This window comes from Theobroma cacao, chromosome 9 (assembly GCF_053813885.1).
Source record: "Theobroma cacao isolate CCN51 chromosome 9, ASM5381388v1, whole genome shotgun sequence".
In the NCBI taxonomy this organism is placed as follows: domain Eukaryota; kingdom Viridiplantae; phylum Streptophyta; class Magnoliopsida; order Malvales; family Malvaceae; genus Theobroma; species Theobroma cacao.
The window spans coordinates 45594827-45614701 of record NC_142647.1 but is presented as its reverse complement, the minus strand read 5'-3'; the positions used below and the strand labels follow the sequence as shown (position 1 = coordinate 45614701).

The 19875-nt window shown below is 35.8% G+C and overlaps 3 protein-coding genes and 1 non-coding gene across 5 annotated transcripts; 2 read left to right on the top strand and 2 right to left on the bottom strand.

The window, feature by feature from the left end:
* The first annotated feature begins 611 nt into the window (after positions 1 to 611).
* Positions 612 to 2487, top strand: PSAO (photosystem I subunit O). Its single transcript, XM_007015684.3, has 4 exons — positions 612 to 816; positions 1131 to 1203; positions 1289 to 1468; positions 2211 to 2487. Exons 1-4 carry the CDS (start codon positions 723 to 725, stop codon positions 2299 to 2301), a joined length of 438 nt encoding a protein of 145 aa, XP_007015746.2. The 5' UTR covers positions 612 to 722; the 3' UTR covers positions 2302 to 2487.
* Positions 1714 to 1785, bottom strand: TRNAQ-CUG (transfer RNA glutamine (anticodon CUG)). The gene has a single exon. It is a non-coding gene; the product is annotated as a tRNA-Gln (tRNA).
* A 4149-nt stretch (positions 2488 to 6636) lies between the features above and the next one.
* Positions 6637 to 10202, top strand: LOC18590264 (trichohyalin-like protein). Of its 2 annotated transcripts, none has more exons than XM_088810402.1 (3): positions 6637 to 7669; positions 7800 to 7919; positions 8575 to 10202. In XM_088810402.1, exons 1-3 carry the CDS (start codon positions 7226 to 7228, stop codon positions 9982 to 9984), a joined length of 1974 nt encoding a protein of 657 aa, XP_088666528.1. In that variant the 5' UTR covers positions 6637 to 7225; the 3' UTR covers positions 9985 to 10202. The 2 variants fall into 2 exon arrangements, with proteins under 2 accessions (XP_088666528.1, XP_017981945.2); XM_018126456.2 differs by having other exon boundaries at positions 7797 to 7919.
* A 1784-nt stretch (positions 10203 to 11986) lies between these two features.
* NIT4 (nitrilase 4) lies at positions 11987 to 18209 on the bottom strand. Its single transcript, XM_007015682.3, has 4 exons — positions 17689 to 18209; positions 16579 to 16872; positions 13515 to 13796; positions 11987 to 12324 (listed from the first exon to the last, which is right to left on the bottom strand). Exons 1-4 carry the CDS (start codon positions 18074 to 18076, stop codon positions 12173 to 12175), a joined length of 1116 nt encoding a protein of 371 aa, XP_007015744.3. The 5' UTR covers positions 18077 to 18209; the 3' UTR covers positions 11987 to 12172.
* Between the last annotated feature and the right edge of the window lie 1666 nt (positions 18210 to 19875).

Below are 19875 nucleotides of genomic sequence, written 5' to 3'. Positions count from 1 at the left end.
TATACTTTAGAAGTTTATTATGGGGGGTTTTGTATTTTACCGCCTTAATTATAGTGATATTTGAATCTTTACATTCTCATTCCAAATTTGAAAAGGAAAGGTTTTGTATATATATCCCCATTGCACCGTAGGCAACCCAAAATTAATGTATATAATAATTAGTACCTATGTGATCATCCAATATCAACCATTTCTTCACATGCAGTATGCTTGTCTTTCCTTGAAAGATGTTGAGACATGAGAATGATTAGACTATCCTTTTTTAAGTTTAACGATAACCTCATAGCATCTTATATACCCGAGATTCAATATTATTCTTCTTGTCAAGCTAAGATTTATGCCGAGCGAAAATAATGAATGAAAGGAGAGTGTACGTCAAAATCTTAAGCACTGCCCCAATCTAGCTAGTGCCAAAATACTGCAACGTATATATCGCGGTAAGAAAGCTGATCGGCATATCAAAGCGTAATCCATTTCCCTCTTAGTATGAAGAGCCAACAAGGCAAGGAGGAGCCCACTTTATCCACATAACTACAACGTGGCTCAAAACTATTGAGCAATTACCCACCCCATGCAATCTTTCTCTTCCACAAAATCTTCATCTCATTTCAAACAAACTAAACCCCACTCCTTCACAATCTTACATCCACCACCACAACCCTCCCTACTTGTATTTTCAGTCATTACCAATCTGCCACTTGCCCTAAACCATTACATCGAAAATGGCAGCTACATTTGCGAGCCCATCAACCGTCGTCGGCCTTCGCAGCACCACCTTGCTATCAACCCCAGCAAAGAAAGCATTCCTCTCTTCAGGTACACCAGCTTATAGACATTATTACAACATTTTTGTCAAAATTAAGTTAATTGTCTACTTTGTTACCATGACCTGTTCGTTGTTAAATTAACCAGTATCTTATATTTGGGAAAGGAGAAGTTAAACTTTGCTCTTTGACCTAATTATGCTTCGAATTATTATTAATCTATGATCGTGCAAGCAATATTTGTCATGTCAAGCAAGTCTAAAAACTCTATTTAGCACTAAATACTTATATACACTAGTTAGAATGAGCATTTTAAGAAGACATTTTCCTGAGGTTATTGATTTATTTCTGGGTGTATGATTTCAGGCTTTCTGAAATCCCGGGTGGCGGCTAGGAACCCTTTGATGCTGGCTGGTGCTTCAGGGGGCAAGTTCACATGGTAAGTTTTGATCATTTGATAATCTAATTGAATGTTGAATGATTTGTTAATTTTGATAAATTTGGGTCTGATTGAATCATGGAAGCTTTGAGAGAGACTGGCTGCGTACGGACTTCAACGTGATAGGATTTGGGCTGATTGGGTGGTTAGCTCCATCGAGCATACCAGCAATCAATGGGAAGAGCTTGACAGGGCTTTTCTTTGAGAGCATTGGAGCTGAGCTCGCTCACTTCCCTTCACCTCCTCCTCTTACTTCTCAGTTTTGGTAAGTACTAAGCACTAGGATGATATCACACAATTTCCAGCTACAAAATTTTGAGGTGATCTGAGGAAGGTTTTTCGTTAATGATGATTTGGGCTTCTTTACTGTGTTAGCCCATAAAGCATTCAATACCCAAAATGAAAAGACAACGAAATTACATATTCTGCTATGAAGAGGAAATACCTAGCCCATTGAATTTTGAAGCCCAACATGTAGCCCACTGTAGCAAATTACAAAAATAAAAGATTAGGTCCCACCGAGATTTGAACTCGGGTTACTGGATTCAGAGTCCAATGTCCTGACCACTAGACCATGGGACCTCATTGCTCACATGATTCGTATTTACGCTATTCATGCTTTAGTCCATCCTGGTAGCAAATATTAGAGCATTCTTAAGAACCTTTTTCTTAAGAACCATAATTCTTAAGAACCTTTGATCTATGTATTGATAATTTTAATAATTATTAATGAGCAAAAGAAGGCAACTTAAATTTAACCTATCCATTATTACCTCTTTTAAGGCCTAAAATTCCAATCTTTCCTATCCTTTTAAACTTCTTACAGATATTCCAAAATGAAAAATTGAAGATGACCAAGTTTTCGAAAAGAGAAACAAAATTTCTTTTACAATTACCTAATAGTGTAAACTATGGAAAAGTATATTCTTGTGTGATCTTTCTCTTCTTGTTGGTCAATAAATCTAGCTATGTCTAATTTAAACTATGATTGTTCTTTTGATGACCAGGTTGTGGCTGGTATTATGGCACATAGGATTGTTCCTCTGTCTTACTTTCGGACAAATTGGATTCAAGGGAAGGACTGAGGATTACTTTTAAATTCTATGTAATCTGTTTGTGAATCATATTCGGTTTTCTTTGAACTCCTTTTCTTCCCTTTCCTTTCTCCTTGTTCAAAAGTATCATTCTCTTTGCTTTCTTACATTCTGCAGCTATAACCTACTTGTATGTACGTTTCCTTTATTTCCTTTCAATGAAAAAGAAGGATTCTCCCAACCAAAACAACTCTTGCTTCTTTTGACTTTGGGAAGAATATAGGGTTTTCCCCTTTTTCCTTTTATCAATAAAGATTTCCCCTTTCTTTTTTTGTTATAAATTAATATATGGATTCGGTCGTAAAAATATTTAATTCAAAGATAAGTCGAATTTAATTCTTGGATTCATGTTTATCATTTTAATTGATAAATTAGGGATTTTAAAATTTTATTGCAGACCGTCCTTAGCATCTCCCTTTTTTGCCCTGTTTTTTTGATTAAATATCAGTAAAAAGTAGCCGTTGAATCCCCCATCCTGAATGCCACTCCAAACGTACAAGCAGACCTTGAATACAGAGCGACTTGCCTCAAATAAAAAGGCCACTTGACACAGCCATACGCCATCGACATCTTTCAAAAATAAGAAGACACCTATACGCCATTGACGTGGGCCTTTGGTTCTTAAATTTCGCGGCCAACTACACGGTTTAAACATAAATGTGTCAACTGTTTACGTTAACAAGCCTTTGGACCAAAAACATTAAAACAAAGAGCATACAGTATTTACGCCATCGCCACCCCCCCTTTAACAAGCCTTTATGCACTCACCCCTTCTCTTTCATCATATGACGGTCTCCATCTAAACACTGCGTTTCATTCACGGTTCATCCATATGGACAAATTTCTTGCATGGGTGCTTTTAGGGTACACTAATCTTTTTTTTCCCCCCAAATCTATTAAGATTTCACCTATATATTGTTGACAAATTTATTTACAAAAGTTTAGTTGATATACTTATATTACAGTCAAGTAGCTGAGGTTAGTGTAGGTTTTATTGATGTCAGGAGAGTAGGATGAGCAGCAACTTCAAGCTTAATTAATTGGGACCTTCAAAAAGCTACATAAGGACATCCGAAGTTTTATTTGTTATTTTTTATAGCCATGCAAAAACGCAAGCTCCTTTGACAACGTTAGGAAACGAACTGTTTCATGGTCCCGACCAAGTATTTTATTGAGCGCACAGTTATTATCCTTTTTTGAACTTCAAGAGATTTTATTCGGTTAGATTAATATGTACACAATGCATTCAAGTTTTAGCATTATCGTTTATCATTAAATATATGTCGTACAATTCAAATTTAAGATTTTTATCTAAATTTGATACTTATCATAATTATTACTAAATCATCACACTTGTTTACGTACTTTTAATTATTGTTAATTATTATTATTAGAATTCACTACTTCAACCTCCTACAGACAATGTTCAACATTCAAATGTTTTTTGCCAATCTATGGGCAATATTTGGAATATTGAAGCTAATACCCGCTCATTTGATATAATTCTATCTTTCATTCTAATCTTCTAATTAATTTGAGACATTTCGAATATAATCTCATGTTTAAAAGTAGGAGTAGTTAGGAGTAGTATTTTCTTTTCCACGAACTAAGAGTCATTTGATTTGATTCCATTGGATAGGTACGTAGTTAAATTGGCATACCATAGGGATTTACAGAGAGTAGACATAGAGCCACCTTAAAGAAAGGCAATTGATGAAACAAATTGTTTTCTTCTACTAGAAGCTTAATATAATAATTTCTCATTGGATATTTATTATTAGTGATCTTTGAAGAAATTTGCGATTATTGCTACTCAATAATGTGACTGGAACATTTTCGAGCATTTGAATTAATGTAAATACATATATATATCTGTAATTACTCTTTTGAGTAATGATAATTTTTTCAAATGCAGAAAACATTAATTTTTGTCATCATTGCTGTTGTTCTTGCCATTGTTACATGCAGCTTTATTATTACTATTTTTCATTATGAAGCAATGAAATATAAACCCAAATGCATTTTGCTCCAAATCTTTATAGCAGCAAGTAAATTCTTGATTCAATTTGTCGAGTAAGGAACGACTGCAATAATAACCATAACAATGTTATTGTCAAAGAACTTTTTATTTATTTTCAACCAAACTATTATATTCTTTTTCGAGCAGATGTTGATGCATTATACCACTGTCTTCTCCAAACAAATCAAAAGATAAAAAAAATTATTAGTTCAATAAGATTACCATTTTAAGATACTAAAATTAGTTTTATGACAAAGAGATTTTTATTTTTCTTTTTTAAAATTATTTTAATGGTATGAAATTTTAATTATAGTGATTTTAATAAACATGTTTTTAACATAGAATGTATAGTGATTTCAAACAGATCATTGCTAGATATATTCCCTCCTTAGCATACATTTTCTTAAATTTACTTTAAAAGAATTATATGTAAGTAAATAAATACATTTGGAATATATTAAATATTAAATATATTTTTAATCAAAAGAAAATGAATTTAGAAATAATCAAAATAAATATGTCTCAAAGCACTCGTCATCCTTAAAATAATTAACTGTACTTACCTTAGTATGGTTTCAATTTTTTCACAAGACACCTTACGATTTTTTTTTTTTCAATTAGCAACCTATGATATCTTTTTTTTTTCTCAATTAGTATTTTGTTAATTAGGGAAAGACATCATTGGGGGTTATTAAAAGAAAAAAGAAATCAAGAGTATCATGTGATAATGGGCTACATGTCAATCTAACTTATCATCGCATATCCACCCTCAAACCAATCGAAACTTGGCAAATGTCAACACCATAGTTGGCAGGTTCAATCTAATATTATGGTATTGATATGGTAACAGGGGGCCGCATTCTCCCCAGTGAGATTTTTCAGAAGCGTGAATTGTCAAAATTTTCATGTGATAAAGACCAAGAACTAGACCCAAAATTTTTCCAAGTGGGATGGATGATCAGAAGGAAAGGAAAGGAAAGAAAAGGAAAGGACCACTGCCACTTATGAAGATCAACCGACGCACCCTGAAAAGGTCCTATGATCACAAACACCATGGTGATTCATGGACCACCCCTCCTGATTTTAACCCAAGTTTGTGATTTTATCAGAGTGGCTTACTACGTTGCCAAAAATAGTGGGACCCCCCCCCCCCCCCAAATTTGAAATATTTATATATTGGAGTCCAAGAGAAACAGCTGGGAAGGAAAATCCCAAACGATTTGAGCCGTTAGTGGGTCCCCACCTCATGGCCTCACCCTCCATTAAATTTTTTTCCCTTATTATATTTTCCTTTCCTTTGCTTTGCTTGTGGGAAGATACTGGTTAATTGATTGATTGATTGATTGACTGATAAAGTTAGGGATGTACTGCCACTAATTGTATGGTCCACAATTATTACTCTGTACTTTTTCCCTTATTCCCTTATTTGTAAACTACCCCTTGCCTCATGTGCAAATTATCTCCTCAGCCCCTCCTAGTTTTTCCCCTTTCCAATATAGTATATGCCTTTTAGGTTGTTTGAAATCTCAACAGGTTCTCATTCAAAAAGGAAAAAGGAGCTTCCTTTTCTTTTACATCTGGAGGATACATGCTCGAAGAGAACACAATCCTCTCTCATCTAAGATACTTTTATTATTTCGACCATCAAAATATTCGATCGTGGCACATCCGTAAGAGATCGTTTGCTCTGACTTAAATAAAATTAAATAATAATTGAATTATATAAAATATTTTGTAAAATATTCTATTATTTCTCCACAGAATATTTTTTTCATCATTAAATTTTATTTTTGAATTAAAGTAAAAAAAATACAACAACAGAATTAGACTAATTCAAAATTAAATAATAAACTTGATTCATTATTTTAAATATAAACTTAATGCATACCTTACTGCTCTAATTAGTGAAAGTAACTCATTAAGCAATAATTAGAAGAAAATAATCAAATTAATAGTTGATGGTAATATTTTAGCAAATTATGTATTTTCAATAGATTGGTGAATGATAGATGAGACAGGGTATCATAATTGCACAATGGGAGAGGTGACATTAACGAAGAAGCTAATAAGTTAAAACATTGAGAAGTAAAATGGGTAAAGGAGCAAAATTTATGGTGAAAACAGAGGGAATGAGATTTGGGGGGCGGAGGCAGACAAAATAAATACAGAGAATCGAGTCAAGATACTGACCGTTCGTTTACACATGCACGTCCCTGATTGAATGCACCCTATCTCACGTGTACGCCACGTCGTCCCTTCTCGTCTTTTAATCAACCCAACTCTCTAATAATCTCTTACTTTTCACTTTCTCTTCCTTCTTCCTTTCTTTCCCTCTCAATGTTTCAGAATCAAAGCCAACGACACTTGAAGCAAACAGCTCGAAATCCTTCCCTTTCTCTCTCTCTCTCTCTCTCTCACATCTTTCGACATTCCTTCTATTTTTTTTGACAGCTGCCCACTTCTTGAAAAAGCTTTTTGGATCTTCTTTTTCTAGTGTTTTAGACTGTTTCTTTCTTCTGTGAAAACCAGAAGAAGAAGAAGAAGCAGAATCTTTGATTGTCGCTTTCGTTGCTTTCTTTGATGAATTCAAGGCAACAAGTTTGGGACTTACCGAAAAAGAAAAGATAGAGGGTACTCACCAAATCAAATTTCTTTCCCGATCTTTTTCTCACTTGGCTCTCTCTATCTCATTTAAAAACTTTCCATTCTTTGAAAAGAGATCTTCAAAATTTGGTTCATTTCTCTAAATTCCAATGAGATCTTTACCCTTGTTTCTAGTATAGAATTGTATCCAAAATATAAACTTTTGGTCCCAAAATGCTTGAGAGTCTTGAAAACGGGTCATCATATTTGAGCTTTGAGACCATATTCTTATGAGAACAAAAAAATATACACGCTGAAAAATACAATGTCATGGCAACAACACCAAAACGTGGAGGTAAAAGGTAAAAGGGCATGTAAGATTAGGAAACGAGGTTGTTCTTCATCTTCATCATCATCTTTAATCCAAAAATACAGATTCAAGCGTGCAATTTTAGTGGGAAAAAGAGCAGGATCAACTACCCCTGTTCCTACATGGAAATCAGCATCAACCAAGTCACCTTCTTTAGCAATGCCATGTGCTGAATTTCCCACCAAGGGTTCACCAAAGATTGTTAACAAAACCAAAGAAGCCTCAGTCTCTGCTAGAAAACTTGCTGCCACTTTGTGGGAGATTAATACAATCCCTTCCCCACAAGCTAAGGAAGAGTTGCAGAAGAAAGATAAGAGGAGAAAAGCGCCTAGAGTTGCAAAAATGGCTCATACTTTGCCGCCAAATTTGTCTGATCCGTCTTATAGTCCTATATCAGAGGTGGGATTTTCATGCTTTCTTCTCATTTTGAAGTTTCAGAAAACATTTTTTATATATATAAAAATATCTTATTGGAAGTTTGGTGTTTTTTGTTGATTTTGTTTTGTTATGTTGTTGAATTTTATAGAAGATGGATCGAGCCAGAACCAAATCTCATAGGAGAAGAGCCTCAGTTGTTTCTCAAAAGCTTGAAGTATCTAATTATAAGTTGGGGAGCTTGGACTCTGTTGGCAATGCTAGTGTGATGGAGGTAATAAAAATTTTTGAAAATTAATTTTCTTTGGCTTTGATTTCAGTTTTTTTCCCCTTTTGGTCGGGGCTTGTTAGGTGTCATGTTCAGCAAAATTTTTTGAAAAGAAAAATTATGAGAACATATGAAGTAGGAAACTGAGAGAGTTCCCCAGAAGATATTTTGGCAAATGCATGCTCTATTGTTGTTTTCTTCAAAATGGCTCTCTCTTCAATGTTTTTATCTTGAAAATGGAAAGGGAACATTGATAATGACATCTGCACAGAAATACCCACCTTTTAATTTGCAACAAGGTATTTGTATTAGATATTCTCAAGTTTGAATTGCTAACCAACAGTTTCTTTGTGCTCCAAAATCTGCATTTTATAATTTATTGCGGATCACACGTTTTTAATTGTGGTTTTTTATTTTTGTGTCCATTTGTTTGTATATTTGGTTAATAATATAACTATATATACTGATCAAGGAATTTTAATAATCAGTATTGTTTTTGCTTCTTTTTCATTGTCTGAGAGAATGCATTTTACTTTGATTAATGTTATTTAGTTTGGTACTTGATAATTTACTGCAATATACTTTTATTTGAATCCTTATTTTACAGAGAATAGGAAAAGTAAGCAAAAATATTTTTACTGATCTCATGCCATGATTGCAGATTGAAACTCATTCTAGAGCTAAAAATCATGCTGGATGTGTAATTGGAATTAGAACTCGATTAAAGGATGTCAGTAATGGCCTAGCCACTTCTAAAGAACTCCTAAAAGTTTTGAATCGGATTTGTGGTCTTGAAGAGCAACATTCATCAGGCATGTCCCTTGTCTCTGCCCTACGTGTTGAGCTTGATAGAGCTCGCATCCAAGTTGATCAATTGATCCGAGAGCAACAATCTAATCGCAATGAAATTGAGTACCTCATGAGACATTTTGCAGAAGAAAAGGCAGCTTGGAGGAGAAAGGAGCGTGAGAGAATTCGTGATGCCATAGCATGCATAGCAGAAGAGCTTGAGGTAGAGAAGAAACTCAGGAGGCAAACAGAGAGATTAAACAAGAAGCTTGGAAAAGAATTGGCTGATACAAAGGAATCTCTGTCAAAGGCAACAAAAGAGCTTGAGAGTGAGAAGAGGGCAAAAGAAATATTGGAGCAAGTCTGTGATGAGTTGGCAAGAGGTATTGGAGAAGATAGAGCCACGGTTGAAGAACTGAAAAGAGAATCAGCTAAAGTGAGGGAAGAGGTGGAGAAGGAAAGAGAAATGCTTCAGTTTGCTGATGTATTACGAGAGGAGAGAGTCCAGATGAAGCTTTCTGAGGCTAAATATCATTTCGAGGAGAAGAATGCAGTTGTTGAAAAGTTGAGAAATGAACTTGAGGCTTACCTAGGAACCAAAATAAATGAAGAAAATGGTGATGGTTCTCCAAATCTGCAGAGTATCAAAGAGCTTGAAGCTTATTTGAAGACTATTGACTTTGGATCCTGTCAAGCAGTAGATAAAGATGTGGACAAAAGTGAAGTTGCGGATGGAGAAGAGTGTGAAGCAGATGACTCAGCCGATAGTGATCTTCACTCCATTGAATTAAATATGGACAACAATGACAGGAGCTACAAGTGGAGTTATGCTTGTGGAAATGATGTTGAAGGTGAACCAAAGAGGATTTCTGTTGAAAAAGAAAATAAGGGGCAGAAATCTATCTCTGAGAAAATTTCATGGGGAAGTGTTTGCTTAGAAAGAGGAAGTTCAAATTCTACAGATTGGGATTTTGGCCTTAAAATCCAGCGAAAGTTAGATGGGTTTGAGAGGGATCAGATATACAATTTTGCTTCACAAGTTAAGGCACAGGATTATGAAGATGAAATTAAAAGATACAGATCAGTTAAGAGTCTTAGAGATCACATATTATCTAGTAATAAAATTGCACCCATCCAAAGCTTTTCCAGTCCAACCCGGCAGTGGAGCCAGTCCATGCGCTTTCAGGAGCCTAGCAGCACAGGCTCACCAGTGTTGAAGAGGGACATTTTGAAGCCTAAGCTGGTTGGCACCAGAGGTGAATGCCGAACTTCAACAAGCTAAGGGAGAAGAAACTTCTTGTTGTTACTTTTTCTTTTGCTTATCTGACTAATGCTTTGTTGCATTTTCTTGAAATTCAAACATTCTCACTGGCTAATTTGTTTATGTTGATCAATTGTCAAACTTCAAAAAGCGAGATTGTAAATAGACGTTTAGGCTGTATGAATTTGGTATAATTTATGGATACAAGTTGTGCTTTGAGTACACACAGTTTGGCAGAATACTTCTTAGTGCTTATCTTTTGAGCCTTTTTAAGTAGAACAAAATGTTATTTTCAGAGGTAGGGAGTAAATGCAACACTTTGATGTCTACAATATGATGAGTTCCTTCTGAAAATAGCAGTTTCTTATTTCTTCCCCCCCCCGAGTCTTTGAACCATAAATCTTGAGCCATAGCAACTGCTCGACTGAGCTGATAGTGTCAGTTCTTATTGCATTGTTATTAAATTCTGACAAAGAAACTGACTTATAACGGCTAGCTTGAACCATTATTTGATTATGCACTGTCCAGCAATCCATGTGGCTTTTCATTTAGAGTACTCTGCTAAGGCTGAATTGGAATTTAAGAGGATTGAGACAGAGAATAGGCTAAGGGTTCCTGTGTCTTCTTTCTCCATGTTCTTTGAATTTGAAGCGTGATCAGCAGGCACTTCTTGGCAGCCTAGTTTTAACCTTTCTGTTGTGTTCTATTCTCAATATATTTGTATTTTGGGTCCAACTCTGACAACCGAAGTCTAAGAATGATGACCAAACCACCCCTCAATTATGTAGAGATGAAGACTTCATTTAGGTAGAAAAAGATGATGTTTGAGACAGGATTTGACTAACCATTTTATATAATTAAATATTTATACATTGTTCTCAATTATTTCCAACATGTAGCTTGGTAGTATATGTATTCTGTACATATTAGGTCACCATCATCCATGTGACTTTATTCGACCAATTGTGTAGAACGGATTCTTTCAGAATCTACATTTGACAAAACTCCCAACAGCTCACATGGCTTGTATAATAACTGGACATTGGCGCTTTTCCTCATAAAAATATCAGTTTCTCATCTCTTCATTCTCCCGGCCCCCAAGGTCTTTTTTAAGTCTCATCTCCAATTATTTGACTAATAAGCATTTGCTGGACACATTTCCATCATTGAACTGATGTTGAATGCTGCCTAAATTCCATTAATTGAACTCGGAAAAGAGTACCATCCAAAAAATTTGGTTCAGTCAACAGTTGATGTTGTCTCGTATCAAGTACTCGACTGGGACTCATCTCTTCTGTTTTGGCACTCAACCATTTAACCTAAAAGTTCATCTCCAACTCAGTTAATGCTTTTCTTTTTGCACAAGAAGGAGCAGCACGACTTGTATTCAGAATCTTTGCTCGAAAGCCACTCCATTCTTACTACTTGAGTTAAGCCCTGGCATACTTGACACTGCCAACAAAGAAATGAATGCTACTAGGACAAGTCAAAAGTTCCAACAGTGTTTAGGTCTTGCAAATTGGGCAAAAGGGGTATGGGCTCCATCTACCCATGATTCAGCCAATCCCCAAAGGCCATACCCACCCATTAAGATGAAAAATTGCTGTTGGGCAAGAGAGTCAACACCATTGCTGTTTAACAAAGTACCAACACTAATTATTGACATGACTTTTACTCAAGACCAAAACTACTAAAAGTTTCAAAATATTTTGTTAGGCACGAGATTAAGTCCCAGCTAACCAAATTGAGCATTAGAGGAAGAGCAGCATAAATTATACGCACAGTTTACAGAAAATACGTCCAATTATTCGAACTTCCTTTGATTGAGCAGAAGGGACTGAACTTCCTCCATTCGAGCTAATGAATTCCAAAATTTCAAACTAAGAAAATTGACACTCAAGAATATTCATTCTAGTGGGAATAAAAAACTTAATTGGTGCAGCACCTATGAAGCAAATTCGTGTGAGATTAACAGAAGCAGACTTGTATCACTACTGAGTTTAAACGTTAGAGGAGATACACATAATCACAAAGTAAGTTTTACTTATCAATTTGTATTAACAATTTACATCTGTTGAAAGATATGGCAAATTCAATACAGGAAAATACAGCAGTTATAAGATGGCATTACAACATTTTATTCATCTGATTATTACTGAGGGGACTGTACTTTGGCAAACTGAGACAAGTCTTGGTCCTAAGACCACAACTATTTGTAAGCGTCTTCAGTTTTCTCAGATGCTGATGTGAAAGTAACTGGCTTTGCTGGATGGTCTCTCACAACCAAGCTAAACACTTCTGGTCTTGAATAATGCCCAACCACATCAAAATCAAATTTCGCCCGTGCAATTTCTCCAAGATCTGAGAGCCATTTGGTGATATCATTGATTTGAGTTAGTCACCAAAGAAAACTAAAATCCAAGTTTTCAGACATCATTCTAAGCTTTGACACACTCAATATAATCAGAGTGGAGAAGTAACAGTGTAACGGACGTTACTTTTAGGACCAATCAGAAACAATAACCTGCCTACAAGAATTTGGACAGGAAGACAGGAGAGAGACAAACACGTGTAGACACACAAAACACAAACATAAACTATGGAGAGAGGAAGAGAAAGAAATTAAACCCTACAGCCTACACTTACAGCCCAGGTACAATAATTTTTCAGGAACTGAAACCGTATATTTTGCCTTTAAAATGTACTAGGCATGGTCTGTCCGAAAGCTAGTCAACTTCATATGCAGTGCAGTGTATAGGAAAAGTTTTCCCAATAATTGGGTATATCTGAAACCAGATACAATGACCGACACGAAGTGGTTGGTAGAGAAAACTTAGACATTTCTTTGTGTCACCAGAAAACCATTCAAAAACATAATATCCAGCCTTTTTTTTTTTTTGAAGACTGTCAATAAACTTTATCAGGGTTTTTAAGTTTAAAATATAAGAGATGAACACCAAGTTATCATCAAACTTAAATTTGAAAGCCCTTTACTCCCTTTACAATTTGAGATTTTAAGGGTTTTTGAAAACTAAAGACAGAATGAGTGTGTCAGGTGCTATGTTATTGGTGATGTGATGTTGTGGTCTTAAGAAAAAGGATCAGTTAACACACTCAGAACACACACGCACACAGACACCTGTGTAACTGAAAACATTGACATCTCAAAATGCAACATAGAAACCATTCTCAGCATAGCATTGATGGTCACCTTCCAGTGCACCCTTTAATGCAGAACAAGTGTCTCAAGAAATTATGAGGCGTGGGATCATCAATAGTCCAAGTTCAAGTCCAAGAGAAAGAACACCTTGGACTATTGATCTCACTTCTCATCAAATTCTTGAGAAAATTATTCTGCATCACCCTTGTATTTTATCTGGGAGCCAAATGACAGGAGGCCAGAAAATAACAATATTCTGAATGGTTGATTAACAACTTAAGACACTTTCTGCTACATTCTCCCTGAACAACAAATGTAAATAATCTTGTATGTTTCTATCAAGTTAGAAAGAAAATTTAGGAGATATTAAGTCAAATATAACAGTACAGACCTAGATCCGCTGATATAAGTGCCTCCCCATCATAATTGGGTCCTGCCAGAATAGCTCCAGATGGTGATATAATCACACTCCCTCCAGCACAGACAACAGAATCTGGAGTGAGTTCCTCTTCTGTCCCAGAAAACAGATATTCTGGAGGAGGTGGGTAGTCTTTCCTTTGACAGAACTGGTTTGCTGACAAAACAAAACACCCACCCTCGAGAGCGATATGGGTCATTGATGCTTGCCAGACATCCCTGGAATCAGCAGTAGGTGCGCAATATATTTCAACACCTGCAAACATTAAGCCTTGCAAAGTTAAAGCATAATAACTTCCATAAGTTAAACTAGAAAGCTCAACAAGTGGTTTCCACAAATGTTGCTCATAAAATGAATGCGATTGATGATCACAGTTACATTTCATTAGAAGGTAAATTTTCTTCTAAAATGCATAAGATGGTGAACAGATACTATGACGCAAATTCTAGGAGCTGAAATACGACAGTTCTCTAATTCCGATGCTGAGTAAATTCTGCAAAACTAAACCTTTGCAGCTGGATAATTCTTTGGAGTTCAATATGACTGATTTTGGATTAAATTGGGCCTAACATGATCATGTATCCTTATCCGGTCACTGACAGTCATGCATACAACAAAGGCATTGCACTTGCTTGCTTGCATAACTGTGTGAGAGAGAAAGACTAAACAGACAAGTATTTGACCCTAATGGTCCACCAAAATTTCAAGTTAATCCAGCCAATATCACATCAGCTCTCTCAAACAAAAGCTCATTCTTTGCATACTGATCATAAAATACACATTTTAAAAGGCCTCCAACCATTAAAAAAGGGTTCCATTCTAGTAATGGGCCATTCTTATTTAAGCTAGAATCCATATGAACTAGTCCTCCCAAACCCATAAATAGGAATGAAAATAGATATTTACTCCAAAAAAAATATGAATGAAAGAAAACATTGAATAAACTAGGCAGCTTGGAGAAAAGATTGCTGTCAAAGTTAATATGTGTAGAGGGTTCTTTTGGCTAGGGAGAAAGGACGTGTTGCAATGAGTGAATCAGAATGTGCTATAGGCGATAGAGAGAAAGACTGGAGCAGCCCTTGAAGCGTAAGTGCTTTGGATGGAAGGTGGTGAGGGATGAGAAAAGATAGTGGAAGTGGCAGATTACGACGAATGGGAAAAGCCGAATAGAAAGTCTGTTTGGAGGAGTCTAGAGAGAGCTTCAAGATAATCTATGTTTGGTGTCTAATGATTTCTGATTACCTTTCAATCTCTAAGGCCTTCATATTTCTACTGAACAAGAGCATTTTCTTAGGGGTAATTAGAAGAGCACGTTCAATAATGGGAGAACGTGCTTGTCATGGAAGAATAAAGATATTAAAAGAATGACTATATAATTGGGTAGTGGGTGTAAGTTTTGGGTAATGAAGTCTTAACACTTGATAATGCGCCACATGTGTTCTTCAAAAGCAAAGAAAGATCAAAGGGGTAAATAAAGCACATGTACTTCAAGGAAACGTTAAGAGAAAGCCCTCTTAACTATCTTTACATCTGAGCCACCAAGCCCAACTCTCTAAAACATCCCAAATGTGAAGGTAACTCATGAACCCTGCTACTTGTTCTGAGTTACTTTCACTTTTCCGTACAAACAACTGTTCCATGCTTGTTCTTAGGTGTTTCTGTGCTTGGAACACTCTTAAGTGCTCTCACTCTAGGAACACCCTTGAGCATTTCCGCGCTTGGAATGCGCTTCCATGCTCGGAACACCTTTGAACGCTTCCCTGCTTGGAACACGTTGGGCCGCTTCCGTGTTTGGAATACCCTTGGACGCTTTTCTGCTTGGAACACCCTTGAGTGCTTCTGCATTTGGAACACCTCTGGATGCTTCCACATTTGGAATAGTCTGCTTCCACGCTTGGAACACCCTTGGATGCTTATGCGCTTGAAACACTCTTGGGTGCTTTTGCACTTGGAACACCCTTAGGCGCTTTTGTGCTTGGAACACCTTAGACGCTTCCGTACTTAAAACACCCCTAATGTAAGTTGTCTATAATACAATATTTCAAAATAGTTAACCAAAATTGGATGTCTACAATTAGCCCATTGTATAAAAATTCTTATAAAGAGTTATGCATAAAATAAGGAGATGCACATAATAATACTTGGTGTTCTACTCACAATACTTCTTTTTCTTCGATAGGTGTTCCAATACAACTCGCAATGCTTCTCTTGGATGTGTTCTGACTACAACTTGCAATGCTTCTTATTTTCATATGTTGTCTTTTCCAGTGATAAGTCATAGACTCAACGCTTTTGACACTCATCTGGAAGACTTTCATTGCATTTTAGTCTGGGTGCAAAACTTGAAGCTTTTGGAGTGTATAGATGGCTTCAGTGAGAGATCGGAAGATGGAGTTGCGAAGAAGATTAGACGACTTTTCCATATTTGAAAATGATAGATCTTCTTGCCCTCTAAACTTCATACTTAACTAGTTTTTCCTTGATCTTCTTTTTCTGATTTCATAGACTTATTTTCCAAAGTAAGCATTTACTTTGCTTTTCTCGTGGTTTTATTGAACTACTCTATTCCATATTTCATTCTTTGCAAACATATGAATGTTTCACAAGAATTGTTGTATGCGGCCAAAAGAGATTCTCAACCTCATATTAGGGAGAATAATCCTCAACCTAGTAGGAAGGAGAATGACATTTTATATGAGCGTTTAAAGCTATGACCTAATTATGAATAGCAAACTATGTCCAAGAAGTGAGTGATAAAACTTGCGACCAATAACACAATATTATTACAGCTAGATTATGAGCTTGGAACACCCTGGGTGTTTCTGCGCTTGAAACACTCTTAAGTGCTTTTGCACTTAGAACACCGTTAGGCGCTTCCTTGCTTGGAACACTCCTGGACGCTTCCGTGCTTAGAACACTCCTAATGCAATTTGTCTGTAACATAGTACTTCAAAATAGTTAACCAAAATTGGGTATCTACAATATGCCTGCAATATAGTTTAGTGTTAGAATATAAATACATGTCTAAAAATCTAACCTTTTGCATACATTGCTGTCCTTAGAAGTGGCATTTTATTTTCCCAACAAACGGCAGCACCTATTTTTCCAATTGGGGTCTCAAAAACTGGAATTGTTGATCCATCTCCAAATCCCCAAATAATACGCTCCAATGCTGTGGGCATGATTTTTCGGTGCTTCCCCAGGAACCGACCTTGAGAGTCAAAAAACAGAACTGTACAATATAAAGTATATCCATCTCTCTCTATGACACCCATAACCAAGTACACCTTATATTTTCCAGCCATGGCTGCCAAACGGTCAACTTCAGGACCTGCAATTAGCATAATCCACAGATATGTAACAAGATGTGTAAAGAGAGTTGCATACTTTGTTTGATAAGTATTAAGTTTCAAATAGATTCGCAAACTGCAAAGGATGATAAGGTACAAAGAGTTTCAGTGAAAACTATTATAAATGTATATACAAAAATAATACTTCCATAGTTTCCCAATCAAACTTTCCCCAAACTTGGATTTCCGGTTTAATACTAATACTACATCTGATTTGACCACATTAGAACGAATGCATCGCTCTGTGTCCGCCAGCAGTCAGCAGGCAATATTTGTGCTTGTCAATCTCATCAATAAACAATCTCAAAGGAAACATTTTCATGACCATATAGCACAATCTAAGTCATAGCATGTTCTCCAAAGTAACTCCCATTTTCCCACCAAAATGATGTTTTCTTTCTTTTGCTACAGAAAAACCCAATTGGATTGAATAACTAAAAAGGAAATAGATCTCTTTCCATTTTATAAACCTCAATGCCCCTCCTCAAGCTCCGAATTCAAAGAGAGTTTCAAGCTTTTTTTTCAGCCAAAATTGAAAGTAAAACATTCAGTCAAAACAGTCCAATCATCCAATATCTGACAAGTTTATCAGTAAAGTACAGAGGGAAAAAGAAAGCAAGAAAAAAACTTTTTCTGCAAAATCGTATCGACCCAATAACAACAATGTAAAATTGCAAGCCAACAAATCATCCATTAACATAATCATCTCAAGAAAACATCATCATTAGCACTCTTGTCAGTATAAAATTAATAAACAATTCTTAAGAAAAAAAAACAAGTAACTCTTCGATACAGACCAGGAACATCAATAGCTGAAGCATGATACTTCCGGAACTCTTCTTTCCCTTTAGCAGCTCGGTTCCCAATGGTAACACCAAAATTCGAGCCACGTGGATATCCTCCTACAAAGGCTTCAGGGAACAGCACCAGCTGGGACCCGTACCCTGCTGCTTCAGCCAACAATCTCTCCGCCTTATCTAAAGTAGCAGGGGTGCCGTAGAAAACGGTCGAAGCTTGGACGACGGTCGCTCGGATGGTGGGGGCGAAGGAGTCGCCACCCATGTCGACCTCGGCGAAGAGCGGCCCGTCAGGCTGTGATGGTTGTGGGGCGGGGACTAGTGACATAGTTTTGTGTGTAGGAGTTGAGATGTCGTTTTGTTTGTCTGACAGTGGAGAAGTTTGCATACGGAACTTGTTGTAATAAAGGCTGATGCTGGAAAAGAGTTATGGTTTCAAAAGTTTTTAGCCGTTTTGGGTACCAGAGCTTTCTGGATTCCTTTTTTTATTCAACGGGTTACGTGAATGTGAGCGTGTGCACTATGTTTGTTTGGTGGGTGCGGATAAATTCCCTTACCGGCCATACCCATACCTTTAGCCATTCATCAACAAAGTATTTCTTTATTTATTAATTTTCTTTTAGGCCTTAGTTAGCAGCCATGAGCAAACTGCATTTCCTGTAAATTAATCAATTGAATCAATTTTTTTAATGAAATTATTATTATAAACGATTGTATCACTGATTGAAGGGAAGACAACTTTCGAGCAAGAAGAAAACACATTGAACTTTAATTAGGATTGAAAAATTGGATTTGGATTGTACCATTCTCTACTAATAAATATTGTGTTGTGACTCGGGAAGATATAATTAAGAGAGACCAGTTATGTTTAAAACAGTGTTTATCCAATTCTGGTAGTATAAAGAAAAAACATTTGAATCCCATTTTTTTTATTTAATTAATTGTTTGAACTTTGACAGAATTAATGCATCAAACACAAAAAATGATAAATTAGCATCTTAATTCCGAAAAAAAAAGCATCTTAATTAATACTCCTAGTAATATTCCTTGATATAATCCTACTACATCATCTCGTGCTATCCAGCCTGTTCTAGCATCATCAGGTCTTTTTTTTTTTTTTTTGACGAACCATCAATATTTAAATTTGAGCTAACTATAAGGAGCACTTGACCAAACATTCTTAAAATTCTTTAATCTAATAGTTTTAGGAACCAAGACAGCATCAGGAGAATGAAAGAGGAGTGATGAAGATATAATACCACCAGTTTTAAACCACCAAGTAATTCTCCATTTAATTGAATTGATTAATTAAATAGAGTAAAAGAAAATCTTTTACTTTAAACATCATCTCATTTTTAAAAATTCAAATGGACCAAAAAATAACAGAAAAACCATTCGCCATATATTATTGCATGATAGATTTGGTAAGGTGGAGTTCTAAGCTAAGAAGAACGAAGTGGCATCTTTGGGTGAAGACTAAGAAAATCCACAAAAATTGCAACAAATAGCCTAAATCTTCTAAGATTCAGTACAAGTGAAAAATAAATCATCAACTGATTCAGATCCTATCCAATGGACCTCTTTTTAGTCGGTTCTTCTTTTGCCTTTTAGTACATGCCCAACGAAAAGATTTTAACTTTATGAGAGTTAAGCCTGCCAAACCAAGTTCAATTTTCGGATTTGAGACAGCAAGATTCAAGAACCATCTTACAGAATGATTTCCAAATTAATCTACCCTGAAAACCAATCCCAAGGAAGAAATCATTCAAGTTGCAGTTTAGCTGTCTCCATTATTGACTCAAATACGTAAGTACTAAGTACATTTTGTATTTTCCAGTCAAGCAGGCATTCAAATCAACTTGAGGACTTGCATGCACAACATTCATACGTAAAATGCTCAGAATAAAGTACTAGAATAACTTAATTATCCATTTTTTTTCCAAATACGCATTTAAAGCGGTTCTAAACTTTATTTTTATTTGATTCAAACAATTAATAAAGAAAATTTTATATTAATCCAATTCTAGTGTTAAGTTAAATTGTAATAATTGGTGCAAATTAAGAAAATAATAAGAACATCTGTTTTATGCTTTTGAACAACACTAGATTCAGTCTTAGGTGCCCAAATTTGATACGGACACGACTAATTGAAGTCCAATCAAGTACTTCATTTGCTGTTATCCCTAA